We start from the raw sequence: 19,883 nt of genomic DNA on the forward strand, positions 1-19,883 counted from the left end.
GGAGGAAAAACACCAACCCACAGATACCTATGTCTAAGAAATTTTTTCGCTTATACGTTACAAAGTGTGAGGAATACTTAAATATTCCCCAGAAATCAAAGACTGTGGGTGCAGCTGCAACTAACTGCATTTGTGTTCCAAATGTAGGTAATGGGCACTGGTGTCTTCCTTCAGGATTAGGCCTCACGTTTAAGTTTACTTTACCAAGGAAGTGTGTAGTTGCCTGGAGGCTAATTGTGGATACCCATGTGTCACACCTATCGTTTCACAGAGATCCCAAATGGACCTGTGTTTCTTAAGAAAAGAAGTGCAAAGAGAAACTAATTTAGACTCTAGAAGAACTGCCATTGTATATAATTCATGAGAATGTACATTTAAGAGTTTGTGTATTTTATTGGTTGGTAATTTTTCAGTGTCAGGTTATTTTTGTTTTATAAACTTATTCTTTAGCTTTTACTTCCTGAATCATTAAATATAAACTAAAGTAAATGAAGTGAATGCTAATTATAAGCTTAATATTTAATCTCCAATTTTCTCTTGTCAATAAACTTCTTTCTCTACCTTCCCACCTCTTTTTTTTTTTCCTTTTTCGTTTAGGACCTGGGGATATCGAAAGTGGGTCATATGAAGCGAATTCTCCAGGGAATTAAAGAGCTTGGAAGGAGCACTCCCCAGTCTGAGGTGTAATCATATTGGTGCTATTCCTTAGAAGGGAAGTAATGGCTATTTAATACAAAGTCCTTGGAAGCAGTTGACTGTTCGTGTAGTTTTCTGCCCAGATAAGTAAGCACCACTGAAGCACCTCCATGGCTTGATATTGTGCCGTTGGTGAAAATTTTGATTTGAGGTATTAGAAAATATTTTTGTGCCAAAAAATACATTCCACAAAGCTATTTTCTTACTGTGCAAACCTGATATGTTCAAATTTGCTCATATAAGTAAAACAGTAGGATGAGACAATTGCATTGTCCAAAAGGTGAAATTGCAGAATGTTTGCTTTCCTTAAACCTGGTCAGATGGAATGTTCTTACTGTGCACTCACATAATAGTATATGGCTAAAACTTCTTAGGTCTCATTATTGGAGGCATTGGCTTCCTCCTCAAAAATCGTTGGTTAGAGGACTAAGATATATAAAGATGTATTTTGAATGTTAGATTGGTATCACCTCAGATTCCTAGTGTCCTGTGGTCAAATAATAGGGTTAAAATCCCTCAAATACTATGAATGAATGAACGCAAATCTTAATGCACGGTGTTGCTGCCTGAATTGTCTCTTTCTTGCATGTCCAACATCTACTATTGTAAAACTTAGTGTTAATGTCAGTTTTAATGGGATTAATTTATTACTACCTAAGTACCTTTTTGTTAGCTATAGGCACTTTTCTGTTCTTTGATGTGGACTTTGCATAAATATTCTGTATCTAAGAATTTGTGAACATGTGTCTATGCCATAATCAACAAATGATAAACATTTTAGGCAAGCCAATTTTTGTCAACCTATCATAAAGAGTAGGTATGCACATTAAGAAAATTTCCTGGATAGTTTCATAAAATTACATATTCTGTTGTCTAACAACATTATGCTTTCCAAACCAAATTTTCCACATTTTTTCTTATTTTTCCATTTCAATTTAATAATTATTTAATGCTGTGCTTGCATTTATATATAGTAACTGTAGACATTCAGGAATTTCTTCAATGTCTCAACTGTGGTTTGTATACTGATCGGTCACCCAGACTCACCCACTAGCTAAAGTTATGCTTGACATGAACTTCCTCCCAACAAGAGAAATTTAAAATTTTTAAAGACCTTTACATTATTATTATTATCTCACGTAATTCTTATATCTTATCAGGTAGATATTATTTTCTTTTTCTAACCACCATACTTCAGTGTAGCTCATTAGGAGTCAACATTGCAATTATCAAATCTTTGAAAGCCAAAGCGTACATATCAACAAGTCACAAAATACTTCAAATAATCTCTTTTTAGATATTATATGCCAAAAAGTAATTATAATATTTAAAAATCTTCTATATATAAGAAGTAAGCAGGGTACTGTACTGACCCAGTGGTGACAATTTTCATAAAGTAACCTTTTAGGTAGGTGCTCAATAGGAATGTATACACATGCATATATACATATACACACATATATGTATATACACCCATAGACATTTATATGCATATTCACACTTATAATCACAAAATATGCTCTCATTGATATGTTCTAGACAACTCTTTGCTGAATGCGTAAAGAGAAATATTGATGGGAAAGCATTAAAATGAACTATTGTCAGACATAATTTAATTATATCAAAGAAGTTTAATTATTTGACATTTTATTCTTATTTATAACTTTAGTATCTAACTACTAGAAAAATCATAAAATGTGGATATCTTAAAAATAAATAAACCTGATAGGTAGGTTCATGACCAAGTGTGTCTGACTATATATTTTACCTAAGTTGTGAATTAGTAGAAATTTTCCAAAGAGAATTATACCAGGTAGCTTAATAGAGTAAAAAGTTATTCACTTAAAATGTTAATGTTACCCACACCTAAGAAATCACAGGCCTTTTCCAGTTCCTTTTGTAGTCCCCTGTCCCCTGCCCCCCAGCCTGCACGATGTCCTGCTCTTCCAGACACTTCCCTGGGAAAATAAAACACATGCCCGGTCTCCCTGTCCAACAAGGAGGTGGGAACTCTAGACAAAAATGAATTAATATGAAGATCTTTATTGATTTTCACTTCCTCAAATACCTCTTTGCCAATAGAGAAGATTCTTAAGCTATTACATTTTCAGAATGGAAAAGGAAGATATAAATGACTGAATTTTTTGGTTTGATGTTGATCTTTCAATCTTAGATACCATCTCTTATATTTACTGTAAAACCTCAGTTAATGGAATCTTTAGGTAGGTACAATTTTCCTGCAAGTGGCTCTTGGATTAGGGGAATCCTTTAAAATGACCATTTCGATATCCTTTTTGTTGAATGATAGCACATTTCCTGGTACATTTTGTCATGTGGCGTTTGTAGGATCCAAATGACTTCACTCACACCTGTTTGCCAGGGTAGTGCCCTCAGAGCCTCCTTAGGCCCCTGGCAGTATCACAGAGGAACCAGCTTCTTGTAATAGATGGGGTTACAGAGAAAACAGGATGAAGAATTTCTCTAGGGTGTCTGATTACAGCTCTGGGGAGTGCAGGTGAGGCCCCTGTGCTAGTCCACGCACAAGCTGAGCTGTAGTGGCCACCTTTCCTCTCTGCTAGGCTCTTACACATGCAGATAATTTGGGAGGGATGGAGAGGAATCACAACCAACATCCACTTCCTTTCAGTCTCATTTTTCTGAGGAAGAACGTGCTTTTCAAGAAGGAAAGGGACAGAGTCAGGCCTAAGTATAATTTCAGTGTAAACTTAATTTTTCTCTTTAGCGTCTTTCCACCTCCCTTTTATTTCACTTACATTTTCTGAGTTTATTTCTTGTTTTAATTTAAATTTATTGGGGTGACATTGGTCAACATGAACATATAGGTTTCAGGTGTGGGTTTCTATATTGCACCATGTGTCCACCTCCCTCTCTGAATTTCTTTCCCAGTTCCTGGCTTCATGTTTTCCCATGCACCCAGTATATGATGGTTGCTCAAATTCTCACTGCCATGTACTACCCTTTCCTCATCAACTGTCCCACTGCAAATTGGCTCCTTTCATCTCTCCTTGCCTGAGCATTCATTGTGGGTCATCTAGCAAAGTTTTAGGAAGAAGACAATATAAAGAAACTAACTTTACAGTTTGTATTTAATAAAAGGAAATGCTAATTTAAGTGAATTAATGGATTAGGTAATTGGGAACTATGATACATTGCTGTGACTAGGAAAGGAGTCATCCCGCGAATGTCTAGACCTGTGCTGTCCGATATTATAGCCACTAGGCTCAAGTGGCTATTTAAATCTAAATTACTTTATGTAGAAATTGAGTTTCTCATGTGCACTAGCTACATTTCAAGTGCTCAATGGCCACAGTGGACTAACAGATGTTGAGTATATACATCGTTGCAAAAACTTTACCAGATAGCATTGGTCTAGAGCAGAGGTGGGGAACATCTGGCCTGCCAAAGCATTAGGGGTGAGTTAATTAAATGTTTAACCAAATATAGTAGGCTGATTTTTAAGTTGATGATTTTCTATGTCTTGCAAATGATGTTATAAATATCCCAGTGGCCCTTGGCAGAAAAAAGGTTCTCCACCTCTGGTCTAGAGCATTGCTACCCAAAATGTAGTCCATGGACCAGCAGCATCCTTATCACCTGGAAACTTATAGAAAGGCAGATTCTTAGGTTTACTCCAGACCTACTGAATCTAAACCTTGGAACAAGATTCATCAGGTGATTAGCACTAACCTAAATATGTTTTATTCCTCCTAGATATTAGGGATTTCTGGTCTTTAAAAGATGCTCAAAATAGCTCATTCCCCAACCCACTGTCTCATATCGCTCCTCTAGCTAATCCTAGAAATCAGTTAAAACTCACTTATTCTCCTCATTAATCGCCCTAACTGAGCTAGCTTCTCCACCCATATTCCTAATTCTGGCTCTAGATGAGCCCTACCTACCCAGTTATTATATTTTAGTAGCGAAGGTGGAACACAGGAAATTGGCTAACCAACACAGCTGGCCTCTCTCCAGCCCCTCACCCCACATCTTAGTCACTAACAATCTGCATTCACTCAGTTTGTTGCTCATGTGGCATTCTCATTTGTTCACAACTTAAGTAACAGGAAATATTTTCAGAAGAATATGTACTGAGACAAGTAAAGACTGGGTCAGTTTCTTAAAACTTCACTTTCTCTTATCAGTAGATTATCCTGTTGACATAGTTCATGCTTGAGAACACAGCAGCACACACACATTAAATGAATCATTAGTCATGAAAACCCAAGATTGCAAATAAAGTGAATGTGTCATTAAAGCCCTCAGAGAAAGCATTTGTTTGCTAGACTAAGTCTGTTAATTATGCTAACTTATCTTTATTTTCAGATAGCTAATCATTCCTTAAAATAGTGCCTGAAAATACTTTATCATATTCTTGACCTTGAAAATAAAAATTATTTAATTCTACAATAAGATCTTTCCTGATGGCTTTTGGTTAATAATCCTTCATTTAATGTGTACATATTGATATAATTTAAGAGATACTTTATCTAATTTTCATGAATAAAGAGGGCACTACTTTAATCTTCATGGAAGTAATTTTTAACAGGACTTGAGGAAGGAAATATTCATGCAAAGCATGACTTAGAAAATTATAGTGCAAAGTTCTATACATCCGTCTAAAGTAACTGATCTATTATCTCCGACTGGGCTGACAACATATTGGACTTTTGTGTTTTGCAGATGTGAATTCTGTAAGGGTATAGCTTTTCATTAAGCTATAAAAGCTGTCTCAACCTTGATATCTAGGATTTCTCCTGTCCTCCTCCCCCCACCCCCGTAAAGTCATCCTGTATTTTTCAGATGAAATTTGGATAAAACAGTGGGTTTAGAGATTGATGATACAAGTGGCAGTTTTAAAAGATTAAGCTCTTCAAATCAGCTGAAAAGAATGAGAAGTGAAAATTCCTCAAATACTGTCAGACTTCCAGGAGGTCCCAGTGCTTAGGTGCCATGCCTCTCCCTTGCCCTCTCTGCTCACCATCCATGCCAAGTGCAGTGGGTCCTGGGGCTTGTTTGTCTGCTGTGGCATTTCCCCAGTGACTTCCGTATAGCAGCCTCTGCGTCACATGGGTAGCATGTAGGATACCTTCCTAAAGAAACAACCAAAACTTCTAAAAGGCCATGATAATTGGCTTTATAATAGCAAAGCACTAATTTTTAATCTTTATTGTTGTTTTCTCTTTACTATTTCCTCCAAGTTTTGTTTAGAGATATTTCTGTTAGGATAAAAAAACTGTAAAGATTTATTATTACAAAGAACAGTGAGATAAAAGACAGCTGGACTGTATCTATTTGTATACTTCTTTTTGTTATTTTTCAAAAAAAAGAAGTTTAGCAGAGTAACTGAGAGTGCATTAAACTCAGTAACAATGTTTTAAAAAAATCATATTACTAATATAGGTGAAGAGATTAACTTCCTTTGTGTACTTAAGATATTCTATTTACATATATTTATATCCCCTCTTAATTTTTTATGCAATTCCAAGTTTTAGTTGGAAAAATACAAACAAAGCCACTACTTAAACGTTTTAAAAATTTTAAATTATTTCATTTTAGCTACAAGTTATTCATGGCATAGGAATTTATTAATAGTCTCAGTATTTCATAGGAAATGCATTTCAAGAGTAAAATAGCCAAACTTAAAGAAATATAGGGTTACTTTAAAATGTATTAAGATAAGTTTTATACTCAGTTAATGATGCCATTGAAGTAAGATAATGCATTTCAAGAGTAAAATAGCCAAACTTAAAGAAATATAGGGTTACTTTAAAATGTATTAAGATAAGTTTTATACTCAGTTAATGATGCCATTGAAGACAAGCTAAAAAGGAAGAAGAATATATTTTGTGGTCCTTACTGTTTGATTGCACTATTGTTTACCACAGCTTAGCCATGTCTACTTCTATATTCTAACTATTAAGCTGATATGTAACTAAAGATTTCTTACAGTTCTGGTAACTGGTAACTAGTGCTGTGAAAGGTTTTGGTATTGTAACATTCCCAGTCTTGTGAGTTATATATTGTATATTGAAGATGATTAATAAATTGAAGTAATATATTTGACTAGAGCTGGGAAAACATGGTAATTATTTTCAAATGTTTAAGTTTAATCAAAATTTTTTTTCTCTTAAGTGAGATAAAAGTCTCACTTTTGTTAAAATGTCTATTTATACAACAGGTTTCTCCTTTTATTGATTTTATTAATTTTCCTATTAAAATTGTTCTTATCTTTTGTACCAAAATAATTATCATGCTGGGTATTCAAACTGCCAAGATGTATTTTAGTTTGCTGGACTTTGGCAGACAGAATATTTAATAACAAACCAGCTTTGTATATTTTGTGGCTTTGGGGTCAGGATTTTACCTTTGAATATCTAAGTGCTGTTATCAGCAAAGTCAACATAGACAGTATTACTTGTAATTATCTGTAGAAGATTTTCACAAATTGTATAAATCAGTGCATTTATTTATTATGTTGTGAAATTTAATCTTTATACAAATGCATATTCTAGCCCTTTTCTTGTAACTGCTGTTGCTTAGAGTGTAATAGCTCTGTTAATGATTTACTTGCATACTTGAAGTACTCATTTCTGTCAAACAGATGCCCAGTTTATTTCCTTGTTTAAAAAAAGGTATAGATAACTGAATAGTAATAGAGACTTTATTAAAAAATAATTTTGTTTAAAATAAATATGAAAAAAGGCATAAAGCCAAAATGGAATCACCATTATTAGGATTTAATGTAGCCATGATCCCATTCTGCTATTTTTTGCCAATCTGCATATAGTTTATCTTTAAGTCAGAACTTATTTTCTTCTGTATTTGTTGTAAAAGAAATCTCAGTGATTATACTGCCAGTATGAAATTCAAATGCACATTAAGAAACTTGAACCCAAAAAAATCTCACATACCTCCAGCGGCTAGCAGCTAGCTCTAGGTTCCAGCCTGTATATTTTTAACAATGATTGCATTTGAATCTAGACTACTTTACAAATAGTAACCATGGTGGATAATGATTTGTTTCTGTCAATTACGTCAATGGCATTTGAGTTCTGAATTATTTTTGTTTAAAAATATTCTCTATTCAACTAATTAAAAAACTAAAAATCGAAACCATAATGGCACAACATACCACACAGAATAAAATCCTGTTTTCAAGAAAGAAAATAAAACTGTTCTGACTTAATGTGAGGCAGTGTTATATACCAAAGAAATCACTTTAACAAGCCCTAAATTCAACTGTCGTATAGTGTAAGCTGTAGATGAATTGTGAACTATTTTAGCACTATAATAGGAGATTAGGAATTAATTTACTGTAATTTTAAAGACAGTTTTTGTTAATTTTACTGTTGTACAATTATTGAAGGCAGGGGAAAAAATTATGGGAGAAACACCATATGGATATTAAAAGAAAAATAAGCTTTTCTTTTGAAAAGATTTGGAAATAGTTTGAATTTAGGTATCTTTTACTTTATATTATAGGAACACAAAACATGTGTGAGTTGTATGGTAGGTACAATACCACTAAAACAAAATGGCACCCTGGTGAAGCCTATGAGACCATACCTGTGTTTTATCAAAATAGCCAGCGAATGCAGGGGCCCATTCTCCTGTTGAAATTTAGAAGTCAGTGAAGCAGATGGTTTGGATGACCTAATCTTTTGCATTTCCTACATGCGGCAAATGTCTGTGCTTTCTCAACTTAGTGATTGGTATAGGGAGAACTAGTCAGAAGGGCTTAGCTAGTTCCTATAGAAGAGCTCTGGTAAATATAGATCAGACCATAGCATTCAGACTATAAAGAGATTTTCATGTTTTTGCTAAGCCTTCAAATTTTTGGCAATGATAGATTTTCCTTTCATTTGAAACAAAAAAAGTATTAAAATTTATAATATTACACAGAGCTGAATTCTGTGATTCTTGAGGTAGGAATATAGTTTAGATAATACTGGGTTCCATAACTGACTTTGACACTGGCTCACTGTGTCCTTTCTACAAACCATATGTTTTGGTGCCTCAGTTTTCCCAATTAGACATGGCATATAATATTATCAATTATAAGTACTTGGGAATTTTTCTGTTGCAAAAGGAGTTATGTAAGCATGAATCATACCTAAATTTATTATTTCTTTACCACTGTCATTTGAGTTATAAAGAAAAGCTTCCAAGACTAAAGCTTGAAAATTAAAATTCCAAATTAACATCCCTCGATGCTCAGTCCTTTTACAGGAAGGTTTGTTAAAATGAGAGTGAACTTACCTTAGTACTATCAGTACCTGAGTAGGTTTGGGTATTTTCCTCTGTGTACTACAGGTTCATATTATTCATTTTAGGGTCAACTAAAAACTCACTTCTAAAATCTTCAGAAGTTTAGTGGGGGTTTTTCTGCACCCACCCCAAACAACCATTTTACAGATGTGAAAATTAGGACCTTCACATTTTTTCTTATATTAATAACTCCCTAAAGAGGAAAATGTTTTCTTTCCTTCCTTCCTTTTTTCTTTCTCTTTTGGAAAATGTTTCTTTAAATCAGTGGTTTAAAAAAAATGGACCGCTCTTACCTTGTGACATCACTGCTTCCTCTCTTACCTTGTGACATCACTCCCTATACTAAGTGAATGCTGAATGGTTTCCTTGCTATTTGATCCCAAGCATGGATGGATCACTGGCTACATTCTCTGGCTGTGGAGTGCTACTTCCTAATGTAAATTACCTTCAAAACTTCCTGTAAAAAGACCAAACTAGAGATTGCCTTAATTATTATCATAATGCAAACCTGAGTGCAATTAAATGAAAAAAATTAGTATAACCTACTTAAAATCATTAAATATAGATGAGGGTAAATGAATACTTGCATTTATTTTTGCCTGACATTTGAATTCAGTCACTATCTGATCCTTGACTTAAGATTTCTTTGCAAAATATGGTATTTTTTATAGCATAATGTGGTCTCTTGGAGCTCCTATTGCACCCTCCTCCCCTAAAACTGTATGACATAAGGGGAAAGACTGAATCTGAACTTATTCATATAGTATTTTGACCTGTCTTATTAGCACAACTTAGTTTTCATAATGACAGATCCCTCATTGATGATTCCGGAATAATTTGATATAGTGACAAGAAGAAATCATTGTTTTGGGAACTTGCTTCCCACAGTGACCTAATATACTGTTGACCTTAGTATAATTAAAATTAATTATAATTTTATTAAGAGCCGGCCCTTTTTACAGATTTCAATTGTGCAGCAGATTTTAATATACATACTGTTGAGGATGGAAATATTGCAAACTTGAGCAGTTCTTTCTTTTTTTTCTTCTCCTTTTACTTGAAAAACTTTCAGAAAGTTTTGAGAGAGGACACAGTTTTCGTAGCAACATAGTCTTCTTCCAGGAAACTCATAAACTAAAACATGGAACAAAACCAATGTTTAATCCTAATCTTGGTTTTGGACAGTGTAAACAAAAGCATTCTATATATCAGAGTTTTTTTTCAGTGTTTCTGCAGTTTCATATATCATTTTTGTCCATCTCAAAAATTGAATCAGCAGTTTATGTTCTATTTCTAATTAGTTGTGGTAAGGAAATAATTGCTTTTATCAGTACAACCTTTCACCATTTTTCTCTCCTATGCTTTTTCTGTTTTTCAGTAACCACTTTTCTGACCTTCATTCTACCACTTCTAGTCTGTCTTCCTTATGATTGACAGAGTGGTCTTTCTAAAACACAAATTTGCTTTGCATCACTTTGCTGAAAGTTTTTAAATACTCTCTCCTTTCTTACAACATAGCATCCTAACTCTTTAGCATGATGGATAGTGCTCTCTATGAACTCGAGTTGTTTGCATCCCCACCTACCGATTTCCACCCCCCCCCCTCGCTTTTTTTTAAAGCATTCTTGCCCACCATTTTCCTGGAATTTGGAACCATCCACAACTTAGTCCTCAGCATAATCACATACTATAGGTCAACTCATTCAAGACTCAGTTCAAATTCCTCAAACCAAGTTAAGCTTTTCATCCATGCTCCATAGAATCTTGAAATTTTTTCTGTTAAAATAACATCACTTTTCAACAATTTTATATATTATATGCCTGCCCCCCGAATTTCTCTCTTTCTTTTAATTTCTAGTCTCACTATCTAGCTACCACACAATAGGACTTTAATAAGTGTTTTTGAATGGATGATGTAAATAGAGAACCCAAACTTTTCTGTAGTGTTATACTTTCACAAGTGAAAACCTGGGCTTCTCTCAGAGTCCACATGAGGGCTAAGTGTCTTCATGGGCACACACACACTCTGGGAAACCAACAGGTGATGGACAGCAGGGAAGAACAGTCACTTTATGAAGGATAATCATTTGTTAGCTATTCATCAGAGACACTTACCAAGTCTGAATTCTTGTTTCTAAATATGAGGCTTATCAAAATCACAAATTCTTATTTGTAATTCCTAAATATCCAGTAAAGGTGATCTTTGTCTTTTGTAGACATTCGGTATATACAATCTATATAAACACATACACTGATTACCTACACAAAATAATGAGACTTCAGAAAGAGTAAAAAACAATAATGAAGGTGAAATTTTCTTTTAAATAATGTTCAGCCAAAGATATTGACTGAATTTGTGTGATTTCAGGTCATTTGTAGCTAATGTCTATTTCACTTTTTTTCTGATGCAAATGTAAGAAGGCTTGTTTGTGACTTTCACCCATTATACAATATAAAGAATAAAAACTATTATCTGTGCACTATAGGTTCATATTACTCATTTTAGGATATACTAAAAACGCAATTCCAAAATCTTAGAAAATTTAGTAGTATTTTTTCTACACTCACCCCAACCAACCAAGGGCCTGGTTTTCTTTTGTGATTCTATAAAACCTTTTGACTGTGTCCCCAAATCATGGTAAAGGTTAACACAAAAGCTCTTTAAAGTTAATCATTTCTAAAATTAAATAGTAGTCCAAAATGCATGCAATTAAATTAAATGCCCTCTTCCTTCACCCACTTAATAGACATTTTTCTGCCTGCTCTATTCTTGGCATCTGATTAGAGGTTGGGGTACAACTAAAGTAAGGCATAGCTCTTACCTGGGAGAGTTTGTTTTCATGATTATTTTTCTATAGTCCATTAAGAAATTGGGAGGACATTTTTTTAAACCAAGTATTTCTCAGGGTATTTCAGAGACGTGTTCTCTTTTCACATTAAAAAACTAACAAATCCTGTGTCATTCAGAAGTAACCCCGTTTTTAGGCCTACAGTTTTTGTATTTTCAGATCATCCACAAATAATTTTGCCCACCCCTTGTCAAGTACATCTTTCATCAAACCTGTAGAACGCCATTTCCACAACCGTAACTGCTGTGTGATCCAGGAGACTAATAGATTTGTAGAACATAAGTAACATATCAAGTCCATTTTACAAAGGCATATGTCCCTATTAATGACACTTACACCAAAATATATGGGGTATGCATTGTGAGCCCACAGCAGAGGGAAACGTAAAGTAATGCTTCCTGGTGTAAAAGGCTCCATTTGAGCTTACGAGTTCCTGTTTCCACCTCGGTTATTTTTATTGGCGAGTCAGGAGTGATATTTAACAGGTAGCATACTTATCTAAGCATATAGTAAGCATACTAAGCATATTTGTGTGCCACAGTACACTGATATAGATGAAACAAAACAAAAATCTTGGAGTTATAAAAATGAACTTAACTGAATATTTATTGATAGGCAATAGGGTTCCTTTATGACAAGGAGAAAAACTGCCGTTATCTTAATTATCAGTAAGTATGGGGGGGGGGGACCCTTGTATGTATATTTACATTTTGATAAGCTTATTTTGAAGTCACCATTTCCCATCAGCATAAAGTATCAATCATTTCTATGTTCTCTAGCAAAAGAAAACTCTTAGTTTGAAACAACTTTACTCTTTTTTGGATGTTATAAAAGGTCCACAAAAGAAGGATGCTCAGATGGCTAGGTAGATACTTTCCCCTTATATTCAGCATACTGATTTTACCTTTTGATAAAGATACACAGTAACTATTTGCCTTCTATTTATCATATTGAAAACATAATACAGTAGTAGAGTTCTTTTGACCCTTACATTGGAAAAGATAGGTTTAATTTAGCCTTTGCTATATTATTTATAGTTAAGAGTTTACTACATTTTGGTAGTCTGTTTTGAAATTGTACTGTATCTGAAAGATGCAGATCATGTCTATTTATTACACAATGGGCTCTGTTTGCTGCAGAAAAGAGTAAAACTTTTAACTGCTTAGCACACTTGCCGGTGAAATATACCTGACAGGGCAGAGGTTATAACTTTGGCTCTAATTAGTTTTAATAATGGTAGGAAAATGTATTTTGTTTGTTTACATGCTGTTTACAATGGCATAATTTTTAAATATATACAACAATTGAGATATTTATTGCATACTGTTTTAAAGATGTTTTATGTGTTTTCACCTTTGGAATATATTGTTACAGTTCCTTATACAGGTAATTTGGGTGGCTTTGTTAATAATGTAGCTAGCAATTTTTATGACTACTAAGTGACCAGTTTTCTGTGCCTTTTATTGTGGGATGCATGGTGTATTTATTGTACGGGAGTCACTGATGCGTGTATTTTTGTACTTGGCTGAGAGTTACGGTTGATCTCCATGTACATGATGATGAGAGATGCCTTTCCCAAAGGGCACTGCCTTGAGATCATTCTTCTCAAATAAAAAGAATGCCTTTGGACAATGTGTGACGTCTATGTTCTTTCTGGTGAGAAATCTTATTTTTTTTATTAAACTTTTTATGTTGAGATAATTGTAGACTCACATACAGTTGTAAGAAATAATGCAGAGAGAGATCTTGTGTGCCCTTCATTCATTTGCCACCCTGCAAACGTAGAATACAGTGTCACAACCAGGATGTTGACACTGACAGTCAAGATGCTAACAGTTCTCCCACCACAGGGATCCACAACAGGGGTCCCTCACATTGCCCCCTTATATTGCCACACCTACTTCCCTCCCACCTCCACCCCAGCAACTCTTAATCTACCTTCACTTTTGTAAATTTCTCATTTTAAGAATGTTTTATTAAAATTTACTAAATTTGTGACTTTTTTTTCCACTTAGGTTAACCTGCATGTACCAATAATTCAGTTCTGTTTATTGCTGAGTAAGATTCCATCTGGTGGGGGAAATCTTAATGGTAAAACATAATTTGGTTTATTCTTATAGTAATAAGTCCTTGAAGTTCACCAATAAACACTTGTGTTAAGAACCAAATGTGAAGAAACCAAGGCATAGGTAAACACCAGAGATTGCTGCTTCACACAACCACTTCAAAAGTACAACTAAAAGACAGAACGGACATCATCCAGAACCACAGGAAGGCTGACTGAGTGGAAATTCTACAACTAGAAGGAAAGAGAAAAGCATACCGAGACTCAGAGGATGTGCGGTCCGGAAGTAAAATACAGAGGTACAGAGGCACATGTGGAGAGGGTTGGCAGGTGAGGACATGGTTGTCTTTTTCAATCGGGAGGGAGTCTCAAGCTCTGAGCTCCAGTTCCTGGTGAGTCTCTGGGGACCCAGACTCATAGGGGAGAAACTGGACTGTCTGGCATCGGTCGGAACTCGAGGGCAGCTTTCTCTCAGGGGTGCTTGCAGCAATTGCCGGGACACTGAGAAGCAGGGCCTCTGAGGGCAGGACTGAGAGCAGCCATAGCTCCCTCCACCCTGTTGATCTCCTGGGACCCTGCCCAAGCCATACATGGAGGCTTTTGCATATGAAAGGCCTGGCCCTTTGCAATCTGATAATTACCTAACAAACTGCAGCTGTCCCAAGGCCCCAGGGCAACTTGCATTGAGTCACAGCTGGCTCCTGCTGGATAGCCTCAGGCAGAGGCTAGATTAGCACCTTCTTAGAGATCCAGGAGTCAGTGTGCCCAGTGGTTAGAGTGGGACCATCCAGATTGCAGCTCCTCGGATTCATAAAGGACACACTCAGGGGGGCATACTCCGTGAGCACCAAAGCCCCATTGAAGCAAGTCTTGTCCCGGAGGGGTGTCTCCAGCACAGAAGTTCTCCCACTGCAGACACAGCTGATTCTCACTGCCAATTGGCCTGGACGTCAATCCCTCCCAGTGTTACCTACAACAGTCAAGTCTTAACGACAACAAGACTGTGCACAAAGCCCATAAGGGGGTGCACCAAGAGTGTCTACCTCAGGTAATTGGGGAGTCTGAGCCACTGGGCCCTTTAGGACACCTCATACAGAAAGCCACTCTATCGACACAGCGAAGCATAAAAAAATGCGGAGACAAAGAAACAGGACACAAATGACAGAAATGGAGGAAAGAAAACTGGATATAGAGTTCAAAACCACACTTTTAAGGTTTTTCAAGAATTTTCTAGAAACTGCCCATAAACTTAATGAGACCCTAAAGAAATCTAATGAGACCCTTGAGGTTGTGATAAAGGACCAACTAGAAATTAAGCATACACTGACTGAAATAAAGAATATTATACAGACTCCCAACAGCAGACTAGAGGATCGCAAGAATCAAGTCAACGATTTGAAATACGAAGAAGCAAAAAACACCCAACCGGAAAAGCAAAATGAAAAAAGAATAAAAAATATGAAGATAGTGTAAGGAGCCTCTGGGACAGCTTCAAGCGTACCAACATCCGAATTATAGGGGTGCCAGAAGAAGAGAGAGAGCAAGATATTGAAAACCTATTTGAAGAAATAATGACAGAAAACTTCCCCTACCTGGTGAAAGAAATAGACTTACAAGTCCAGGAATCACAGAGAACCCCAAACAAAAGGAATCCAAAGAGGACCACACCAAGACACATCATAATTAAAATGCCAAGAGCAAAAGACAAAGAGAGAATCTTAAAAGCAGCAAGAGAAAGATAGTTAGTTACCTACAAGGGAGTACCCATACAACTGTCAGCTGATTTCTCAACAGTATCTTTGCAGGCCAGAAGGGAATGGCAAGAAATATTCAAAGTAATGAATGCCAAGAACCTACAACCAAGATTACTTTATCCAGCAAAGCTATCATTCAGAATTGAAGGTCAGATAAAGAGCTTCACAGATAAGGAAAAACTAAAGGAGTTCATCACCACCAAACCAGTATTAAATGAAATGCTGAAAGGTATCCTTTAAGAAGAGGAAGAAGAAGAAAATGGTAAAGATACAAACTATGAACAACAAATACATATCTATCAACAAGTGGATCTAAGAATCAAGTGAGTAAATAACCTGATGAACAGAATGAGCTGGTGATTATAATAGAATCAGGGGCATAGAAAGGGAGTGGACTGACTATTTTTGTGGGGGAAAGGGGTGTGGGGGATGCAGGAAGAGACTGAACAAAAATTGTGCACCTATGCATGAGGACAGTGTGGGGGGTGAGGGCGGAGGGGGGGGGGATGGGTGGAGGGGAGCTATGGGTGGAAAAAGAGGAACAAGTGTAATAATCTGAACAATAAGATTTAATGTAAAAAAAAAAAAAGAACCAAATGTAACAGGCATTGTCTGCAGTGGTAACCAAGGATGAGGAGCCCTTTGAGATTACTGTCTAATGAGGAAGAAATATTACTGAACACAGAGTGTTGTGTGCATTGATAAAAATATGTCGCCAGGCCCTAGCCGGTTTGGCTCAGTGATTACAGCATCGGCCTTCCAACTGAAGGGTTCTGGATTCGATTCCCGGTCAAGGACACCTACCTCAGTTGCAGGCTCAAGCCCTGGCACAGCCAGGGCATGTGCAGGAAGCAACCAATCAATGTGTCTCTGTCACATCTGTTTTTCTCTCTTTCTCTGTCTCTTCCACTCTCTAAAAATCAATGGAAAAAAATATCCTTGGGTGAAGATTAACAAAAAACACACACAAAACAACACACAAAAAAAGTCACCAGGTACATCGGGACATGAGGGGCACAGAGGAAGGGAGGATCTAGAGAAGTTCAGAGGCACCTTCCTGAGGTGACAGTTGAGTTTTAAGCAGTTTGTCAGGCCAAGTACATGTGTGAGACCTGAGGTGGCTGTGCAGGGGAAGATGTGAGGCAGCTTGGCAGTACAGCTGGGTGTTGCTGAAACTAAAGGAGAGCAGCAAGAAACACAGGATGGAACTTGAGAAGCGGAGGCAGGTCAGAGCAATCAGATTTGAGCCCTGGACAGATCAGTGGCCTCTGCCGGTGGTAGGAGTGACTTGCAGAGGGTTGAGGACATGGAGATCAGCTTGAGGCTGTTGCAGAGATCTAAGCAAGAGATGGTGGGGATCTTTTTAGGGAAGTTTTAGTGGAAATGGGAAAGAGGAAACATCTGAGAAATACTGAGGTGGAAATGGCCTGTGCATGGAGACTGGCTGTAGGTGTTGGAGGAGGAGGGAAGAATTCCAGGTTTCTACCAACTGGAAAATAAGTACCAAGGTGAAATTCAGGTTTAGGCATTATGGGTAAGGTCACTAGAATGCCTGTGGAATACAGGACAGTGTTGGAGGGAGGCATGGAAGGAAATACAGACCTGGTGGATTCAGGCCATCAGAGAACATCCCCAGGAACTCAGAAAAGGGCCCCAAAGAGCGGGACTCGGGCCTGGGAGGACGGGTGCTGTCCAAGTGGTTCCCCCAGGGTCCTGGGAGCAGTGGAGTTGGCTGGGGGGGAGGGGGGGCGGGGAGGGCGCTGAAGGAAGAAGCTGGAGAATGGGACCAACTGCCTCCATCAGGGTGTGAACCGGTGCCAGGCAACGCCAGCAGCAACAGCAAACAGGAAGAGTGAGGCCTTCTGCCTCCTGGTTTCCCTCTTGTGTCCCCAGTGGCAGTAAGGGCAGGAAACCAGCTGGCAAAGAAGCAATACCATTTGTATTGCAGAGCCCCACACCCAGCATTTAGGGTGTATTTAGAGCTGAGAGGTAACAGTCCAATAAGTAGCCATTAATCCTAATAAGGCACTTCTTTAGGAACTACAGGGTTGCCCGGCCAGTGTGGCTCAGTGGTTGAGTGTCAACCTAGGGACCAAGAGGTTTGACTCCAGGTCAAGACACATGCCCGGGTTGCAGGCTTGATCCCCAGTGTGGGACGTGCAAGAGGCACCTGATCAATGATTCTCTCTTTGATGTTTCTATCTCTCCCTCTCCCGCTCTGAAATCAATAAAAATATATACAGTGTTTTTAAAAATTAAAAAAAAAAAAAGAACAGGATCATTATTCAGTGGCGAGTAGGGCAAGAAGCTGGCCCAGGAAGGATACTTGAGGGAATAGAGGACTTGGAGCTTGAAAAGAGGAAAATCAGAAGTAAGGAGTGGGGGTAAAGGTGGAGATGAGATGGTACATTAAGAACTGTTTTCAAATATTTGAAGGACTGTCCTGGGGAATTGGGTTTGCATTAGTTCCAACTATCTTTTTCCCAGGCCTGTAAGGTCAAGCACCTCCCCCTGCACCATTTTGACTTTATTTGGAATGTGTTTACCTCCCCCTTTGTACTATCCCTTCTCCAGTGATCACTGGGGAATGGACTGAGGGCTCCCTGGAGGGCGTGTGAAGCTGTAGCTTCCTGGTGAAGCAAACAGGCCTCTCCTTCCCAACTGACAGCCCAACAAGGTCTGACTTCTCTTGGCTCCTTCCTTTTAATAACTAGCTAATGACGGTGACATGGGCAGCTAACAATTTATCTGTCGTTGTGCTTTTGGGCTGCTATAACAATACAATAGAGTGGCTGGATTTTAAAGAACTGAAACTTATTATCGTTCTGAAGGCTGGGAAGCCTAAGACCAAGGCACTAGGAAATCCAGTGTCTGGTGAGAGCCCACTTCCTGCTTCTTGCCACCTTCTCCCTGTGTCCTCACCTGGTGGGAGGGGCTCGGGAGCTCTCTGGAGTCTCTTCCTAAGGACACTGATCCCATTCATGAGGGCTCTGCTCTCACAGTTCAATCTTCTTCAAAGGGCTTTACCTCCTAGTACCATCACATCGAGGGTTAGGATAGCAACATGAATTTGGGGGGAGACCCAAACATTCAGACTATAAATAATAGTGCTAGCAAATTAGAATTTTTATTGAGGAACTCTAAATACAGTAGATTTTTCTGTTTTTATTATTGCTACTATTATTTTGGAAAGAATTGTCCCAGTAGTCCAAGGATCTGGGTCCCATTTTGTCTCTGGTAGTCCTTGTGCCACCACTGCTGCATTCACAAATGTGACAGTCCAGGGCTCCCAAAGCAAGGCTGGGATGTGGTGCCAACCACAATGGTAGCATCCTAGCATTGTATGGTACTTCTTTTTTTCTTTTTTCTTTTTTTGTATAGTACTTCTTAGTTTGAGGCTTAGTTCATAACAACCCTGTAAGTTAGTATTAGTCCCATTTGAAACACCCTCACACCCTCTACACAACTCCAACTGGTTCTACTTCTGGCAATGACATTTTGGATAAATGTGGGCATTGAGCACTACCTATTCTCAAAAGAGTAACACTGACTCACTAAGTATGAAGCAACCCTAGATAAAGCATGTTCTTTGCATATCTCCTCTCCCACCCAGGCCTCCCTCCCACCCAAATCCATGCTGCCAGCAACCAAGAGAAAGTCCACAAATTAAAGGTGACAGATCCTCCCTTCCCCCAACTGCTGGGTGGAGTATGACGTAACCTGCAGCCCAGAAATACCTGAGTGCCTAACCATGTACCTTATATGGACTATACATTGAACCACCAATGAGCACCTGCCAAATACCCTAAGCCCTTGTCCCTAAGTACCTGAGTGCTTAACTATCCTATCTAATAATAGACAAACATGGTAATTAACCGTACCTCCAACACGCTTCCCATTGGCTAATCAGGGAGATATGCAAATTAACTGCCAACCAAGATGGCAGCCAGGCAGCTGAAGCGAAGAGGAGGCTTGCTTGCTCCAGTGATGGAGGAAGCCAAGGTTCCCTGCCTGCCGCTGCTGGGCTCTGAGCTTGCACTCTAAGAAACAATGTTGCAATTATAGAAGCCAAACAAACCCAGATACCTGCTTTCAGCAGCCAAGGCCTCAAGCTGGAGCCAGCCTCAGAGCTAAAGTCGGCTCTCAGTTCCAGTGACAGCCATAGAAGGTAAATAAATCCCAGAATAAAAAGAAAAAAAGGAGAGGTTGGGAGCATCAGTCACCCGCCAG

General features: G+C 37.9%; 1 protein-coding gene across 18 annotated transcripts in view; it reads left to right on the top strand.

Moving 5' to 3' along the window:
• Positions 1–13,468, top strand: part of DGKH (diacylglycerol kinase eta) — a 218,027-nt gene extending 204,559 nt beyond the window's left edge. For all 18 annotated transcript variants that reach the window (XM_036300984.1, XM_036300979.1, XM_036300975.1 and 15 more), the window contains one exon: positions 598–13,468. In XM_036300984.1, coding sequence (XP_036156877.1) covers positions 598–687 — 90 coding nt within the window. In that variant the 3' untranslated portion in view covers positions 688–13,468. The remainder of the gene's footprint in view (positions 1–597) is intronic.
• The last annotated feature ends 6,415 nt before the right edge of the window (positions 13,469–19,883 follow it).

This window comes from Myotis myotis, unplaced genomic scaffold (assembly GCF_014108235.1).
Source record: "Myotis myotis isolate mMyoMyo1 unplaced genomic scaffold, mMyoMyo1.p scaffold_m19_p_3, whole genome shotgun sequence".
Classification (NCBI taxonomy): Eukaryota; Metazoa; Chordata; class Mammalia; order Chiroptera; family Vespertilionidae; genus Myotis; species Myotis myotis.